Genomic DNA, 6,000 nt, shown 5'->3' with positions numbered 1-6,000 from the left:
CGGGGGGGGTCTCCAGACCCCCGGGGGGTCCCTGCGCCTCGTCTGCAAGGGCTCCGGCTTCGCCTTCGGCAGCTTCGGCATGGAGTGGGTGCGGCAGGCGCCCGGGAAGGGGCTCGAGTTCGTCGCGAGTATTTGGAATGATGGTGGCTACACCTACTACGCGCCGTCGGTCAAGGGGCGCTTCACCATCTCCAGGGACAACGGCCAGAGCACGGTCACGCTGCAGATGAGCAGCCTCAGGGACGACGACACGGCCACCTACTGCTGCGCCAGAGGCGCTGACGATGATGCTGACGGTATCGTCCCGCCGGACCCCAGCCTGGGCCCCCCAGTTTGGTACCCCCAGGTCCTTGGCCCAACCTCAACCGTTGGCCCCAAAGCTTGGCCTGATCCACCAATCCTTGGTCGTGTCCAACCAACCCTTCGACTTTGGTCCAAAAACTCAACCAGTTGTCCCGAACCTTGACCATTTCCACCCAACCGCATCTGGTTGTGCCCCAAAGCTTGGCCTTCTCCACCAAACCCTGACCACGTCCACCAAACATTGACCGTTGGTCCCAAAACTCAACCATTTGCCGTGAAACTTGACCATTTCCACCCAAGCTCATCTGATTTTGACCCAAAGCTTCACCTTCTCCACCAAGCCTTGACCATTTCCACCAACCATTGACCACCAGCCCCAAACCTCAGCAGTTCACCCCAAACGTGACCACGCGCACCACGTCTCACACGTCCCCATCCAGCCTCACCCATTCCTGCCCCAAACCTCACTCGCTCTGGCCCCAGACGGTGACTCGTTGCGCCCAGCCTCCACCTCGGCCCCAGGTCCCAACTGGTTGTGTCCCACACCTCCAGGCTTCGCCCAAGGGTCCGGGTTTTTGCCCCAAAACTCGTTTATTTGCGGCCAACGTGCCCCAACCACCATCAGCATCAGCATTTTTGGCGCAGTAGTAGGTGGCCGTGTCGTCGTCCCTGAGGCTGCTCATCTGCAGCGTGACCGTGCTCTGGCCGTTGTCCCTGGAGATGGTGAAGCGCCCCTTGACCGACGGCGCGTACTTGGTGTAGCCACCATCATTCCAAATACTCGCGACGAACTCGAGCCCCTTCCCGGGCGCCTGCCGCATCCATCCCATGCCGACGCTGCCGAAGGCGAAGCCGGAGCCCTTGCAGACGAGCTGCAGGCCCTCACCCAGAACATTCCACCAAGCCCAGACCCCGGTGAGGGCTCAGGTGTCACCTTCAGCAGCCACAGAATGTTCTGGGTGCGGCAGGCGCCCGGGAAGGGGCTCGAGTTCGTCGCGGGTATTAGCAAGAGTGGTGGCACCTACTACGCGCCATCGGTCAAGGGGCGCTTCACCATCTCCAGGGACAACGGCCAGAGCACGGTCACGCTGCAGATGAGCAGCCTCAGGGACGACGACACGGCCACCTACTACTGCGCCAAAGATGCTCGTGGTGGCGCTGGCCGTGACGGCGGCGCGGAGCCCCGACCCCCCTACGCTGCGTCCCCGAACCTGCCCCAACCTCCTGCACCCGGCCCCGACCCTCGGGCCAAGGCGCCGCCTCTTGGCCCCAACCTCGACCGCTGGCCGCAAAGCTGGGCCTGATCCACCAAACCTTGGCCATGGCCACCGACCTCAACCGTTGCCCCAAACCTCGGCCACTGGCCCCAAACCTCGGCCACTGGCCCCAAACCGCGACCACTGGCCCCAAACCTCGGCCACTGGCCTCGGACCTCCACCGTTTTCCAGCACCCTTGACCATTCCTGCCAAGCCTCATCCGGTTTTGCCCAAGCCTTGACCGTTTCCACCAGGCCTCGACCCTTTACCGCTAACCTCAACCGTCATCGTGCCAATTCCCGACCGTTTGCCGCCAGCTCCCACCGGTTTTGCCCCAAACTTCATCCATTTGCCCCAAACCTCGTCCATTTGCCCCAAATATCAAGGGTTTTGCACCAGATCTCACCCGGTTTCACTGCCAGGCCACCCTAAATTATGGCTAATAATTAGGCCTGTTGGGGCTGATTAATTTAGGGTGGCAATCCCCAACAGGCCTAATTATTAGCCCTCGTTTAGGGTGGCTGGGGGGGTGGGTGTTTGTGAAATTAATTATCAGCCCCAACAGGCCTAATTATTAGCCCTCATTTAGGGTGGCCTGGGGGTGAATTTAATTACCAGCCCCAACAGGCCTAATTATTAGCCCTCATTTAGGGTGGCCTGGGGGTGAATTTAATTACAGGCACTAACAGGACTAATTATTAGCCATAATTTATGGTGACTGGGGGTGTGTGTCTGTGTGAAATTAATTACAATCCCAACAGGCCTAATTATTAGCCCTCATTTAGCGTGGCTGGGGGTGTGTGAAATTAATTACCAGCCCCAACAGGCCTAATTATTAGCCCTCATTTAGGGTGGCTGGGGGAGTGTGTGTTTGTGAAATTAATTACCAGCCCCAACAGGCCTAATTATTAGCCCTCATTTAGGGTGGCCTGGGGGTGAATTTAATTACAAGCCCCAACAGGCCTAATTATTAGCCCTCATTTAGGGTGGCTTCGGGGGTGGGTGTTTGTGAAATTAATTATCAGCCCCAACAGGCCTATTTATTAGCCCTCATTTAGGGTGGCTGGGGGTGAATTTAATTACCAGCCCCAACAGGCCTAATTATTAGCCCTCATTTAGGGTGGCTTCGGGGGTGGGTGTTTGTGAAATTAATTATCAGCCCCAACAGGCCTAACTATTAACCTTCATTTAGGGTGGCCTGGGAGTGAATTTAATTACATGTCCCGAACAGGCCTAATTATTAGCCCTCGTTTAGAGTGGCTGGGGGTGAATTTAATTACAAGCCCCAACAGGCCTAATTATTAGCCCTCATTTAGGGTGGCCTGGGGATGAATTTAATTACAGTCCCTAACAGGCCTAATTATTAGCCCTAATATACTTAAGCGTTAACGCTCATGGGCCTGATTATTTGCCATAAAGCTGGAGGCATGGGAAATAAATGTAATTATTGGTGCTAACACCCTTAGTTATTAACACTCGTGGGCCTGATTATTACCTGTAATGCTGGAGGGATGGAGAATAAATCTAATTATGAGCCCAAAGGACTTAACTATCAGCCCTCATTTAGGCAGGACGGCAGATCAATGGAGCTGTGAGGCCTCAGAGAGTTAATTATCAGCCCCAACGGGCCTAATTAACTGCTTGTGTCCCACGGCCCCAGGCTTCGCCCAAGGGTCCGGGTTTTTGCCCCAAAACTCGTTTATTTGCGGCCAACGTGCCCCAACCACCATCAGCATCAGCATTTTTGGCGCAGTAGTAGGTGGCCGTGTCGTCGTCCCTGAGGCTGCTCATCTGCAGCGTGACCGTGCTCTGGCCGTTGTCCCTGGAGATGGTGAAGCGCCCCTTGACCGACGGCGCGTACCAGGTGCTGCCACCATCGCTGTAAATACCCGCGACCCACTCGAGCCCCTTCCCGGGCGCCTGCCGCACCCAGTCCATGCCGACGCTGCCGAAGGCGAAGCCGGAGCCCTTGCAGACGAGGCGCAGGGACCCCCCGGGGTCTGGAGACCCCCCCCGGACTCCACGAGCTGTAGACCCTCACCCAGAACATTCCACCAAGCCCAGACCCCGGTGAGGGCTCAGGCGTCACCGTCCGCAGCTCCGGAATGTTCTGGGTGCGGCAGGCGCCCGGGAAGGGGCTCGAGTACGTCACGAGTATCACCGACAGTGGTGGTTGGACCGGCTACGCGCCGTCGGTCAAGGGGCGCTTCACCATCTCCAGGGACAGCGGCCAGAGCACGGTCACGCTGCAGATGAGCAGCCTCAGGGACGACGACACGGCCACCTACTGCTGCGCCAAACGTGATGGTGCTGCTGGTGGTACCAACCCTGTTGCCGCGTCCCAGCACCTCCCCCATGCCCTGGCACCAGGAGCCGCCTCTCCCAGGGACCCGGGAGCGTTGCACCAAGCACAACGTGTTTTGTAGATCCCAAATTCTTCAGGTTTTGGCCCAAATTATTCCCTTGTGACATTTCAGCAAGGCCGTCTGGATGCAGGTCCGGCAGCTCCGGCATCCACCATGGGCCGCAGGCACCTTTGCACCGGGGCCAGGCATCCCAAAATCCCCGTATTTTCCCCCAAATCCTTGCGCTGAGCACGGTATTTGCCCAAAATCCCAGTGTCTTCCCCCAAATCGTGCACTGAGCCCAGGCATCTTGGCCCAGGCACCCCAAAATCCCCATATTTTCCCAAAATACCAGCATCTTCCCCCAAATCCTTGCCCTGAGCACAGGTATCCCTGCCCTGCATCCCCAAATCCCAGTATTTTCCCAAAAAGCCCATTATTTTCCCCAAAATCCTTGCCCTGAGCCCAGGCATCCCTGCCCTGCATCCCAAAATCCCATCGTTTTCCCCCAAATCCCCGTATTTTCCAAAAATCCTAGCATCTTCCCCCAAATCCTTGCCCTGACCATCAACATCCTTTCCCAGCATCCCAAAATTCCAGTATTTTACGCAAATCCCATTATTTCCCCCCAAATCCTTGCCCTGAGCCCACGCATCCTGCCCTGCATCCCCAAATCCCAGCGTTTTTCCCCAAATCCCAGCATTTCCCCCCAAACTCCTGGCGCCAGGGCAGGGGGGAGGGGGGTGGCGGCGGTGGGGGAGGGGCGGGAGAGCCACCCCTCCCCCATTTCCTGGCTCCCACCCCAGAACAATGCTGATGACGTCATCGGGGGGGGGTAATTAAGTAATTAAGCCCGCAGCGATCAGCGCCTGAGAGAGCTTGCGATTAATTAATCCAGTGTGAATAATTAATACGGGCTGCAGAGCTCGCAATTAAAGAATTCAGTGTAAATAATTAACCAGGGATCTGCCGGGCTTGCAGTTAATTAACTCAGCGGAAATAATTAATCAAGGCACTGCAGAGCTTGCGATTAATTAACTCAGCGCAATTAAAATGATCAGGGATCTGCAGGGACTGCGTTTAATTAATTCAGTGTAAATAATTAATCAGGGATCTGCAAAGGTTGCGATTAATTAATGCGTTGTAAAGCAAGTGATCGAGAGTCTGCAGAGCTCGCAATTAATTAATTTGGCGTTAACGAGTGATCAGAGCTCTGCGGAGCTTGCAACTAATTAATTGGGTGTAAAGAAGTGATCAGGGATCTACAGAGGTTGCAAATAATTAATTCAGTGTACATAATTAATCAGGGCAATGCAGAGCTTGCAATTAATTAATTCGTTGTAAAGCGAGTGATCAAGGATCTGCAGAGGTTGCAATTAATTAATTCAGTGCAAATGAGTGATCAGGGATCTGCAGAGCTTGCAATTAAAGAATCCAGCGTAAATAATTAATCAGGGCTCCGCAGAGCTTGCAATTAATTAATTGGCCGTCAATAAATCATGAGGGCGCGCTGCAGAGGGCGCAATGAACAAATTCGACGCGCAGCAGCAATTAATTCCCTAGAGGCGTCGCAATTAAATAATTAATGGTACACCTGCGATTAATTCCCTAGAGGCATGGCAATTAAAGAATTAATCATAAACAAGTGATTAATTCCCTAGAGGAGCTGCAATTAAATAATTAATGGCACACCTGCGATTAATTCCCTAGAGGCATGGCAATTAAATAATTTGCCATAAACAAGTGATTAATTCCCTAGAGGCACTGCAATTAAATAATTAATGGTTCATCTGCAATTAATTCCCTAGAGGCATCTCAATTAAATAATTACCCATAAACAAGTGATTAATTCCCTAGAGGCATGGCAATTAAATAATTAACCATAAACAAGTGATTAATTGCCTAGAGGCAGGGTAATTAAATAATTAATGGTACATCCCTGATTAATTCCCTAGAGGCATCACAATTAAATAATTAATAATACACCTGTGATTAATTCCCTAGAGGCATGACAATTAAAGAATTAATCATAAACAAGTGATTAATTCCCTAGAGGCATGGCAATTAAATAATTAATCATAAACAAGTGATTAAA

At 53.1% G+C, this 6,000-nt stretch overlaps 2 gene segments (V, D, J or C); both read right to left on the bottom strand.

Annotated features, from left to right (window-relative positions):
- Window positions 1-521: 521 nt before the first annotated feature.
- LOC129783267 (immunoglobulin heavy variable 3-33-like) lies at window positions 522-1,202 on the bottom strand (the record flags this gene model as incomplete). The annotated part of the segment is given in 1 exon segment: window positions 522-1,202. A coding segment is annotated over 1 exon segment (435 nt), but the record flags the coding sequence as incomplete, so codon positions are not given.
- Window positions 1,203-3,189: 1,987 nt separating this feature from the next.
- LOC129783266 (Ig heavy chain V region J539-like) lies at window positions 3,190-3,917 on the bottom strand. The segment is given in 2 exon segments: window positions 3,190-3,587; window positions 3,708-3,917. Coding segments are annotated over 2 exon segments (608 nt in total).
- Between the last annotated feature and the right edge of the window lie 2,083 nt (window positions 3,918-6,000).

This window comes from Falco peregrinus, unplaced genomic scaffold (assembly GCF_023634155.1).
Source record: "Falco peregrinus isolate bFalPer1 unplaced genomic scaffold, bFalPer1.pri scaffold_110, whole genome shotgun sequence".
NCBI classification, from domain to species: domain Eukaryota; kingdom Metazoa; phylum Chordata; class Aves; order Falconiformes; family Falconidae; genus Falco; species Falco peregrinus.
Note: the sequence above shows the minus strand (reverse complement) of the source record. Positions and strands in the feature narration are given on the sequence as shown.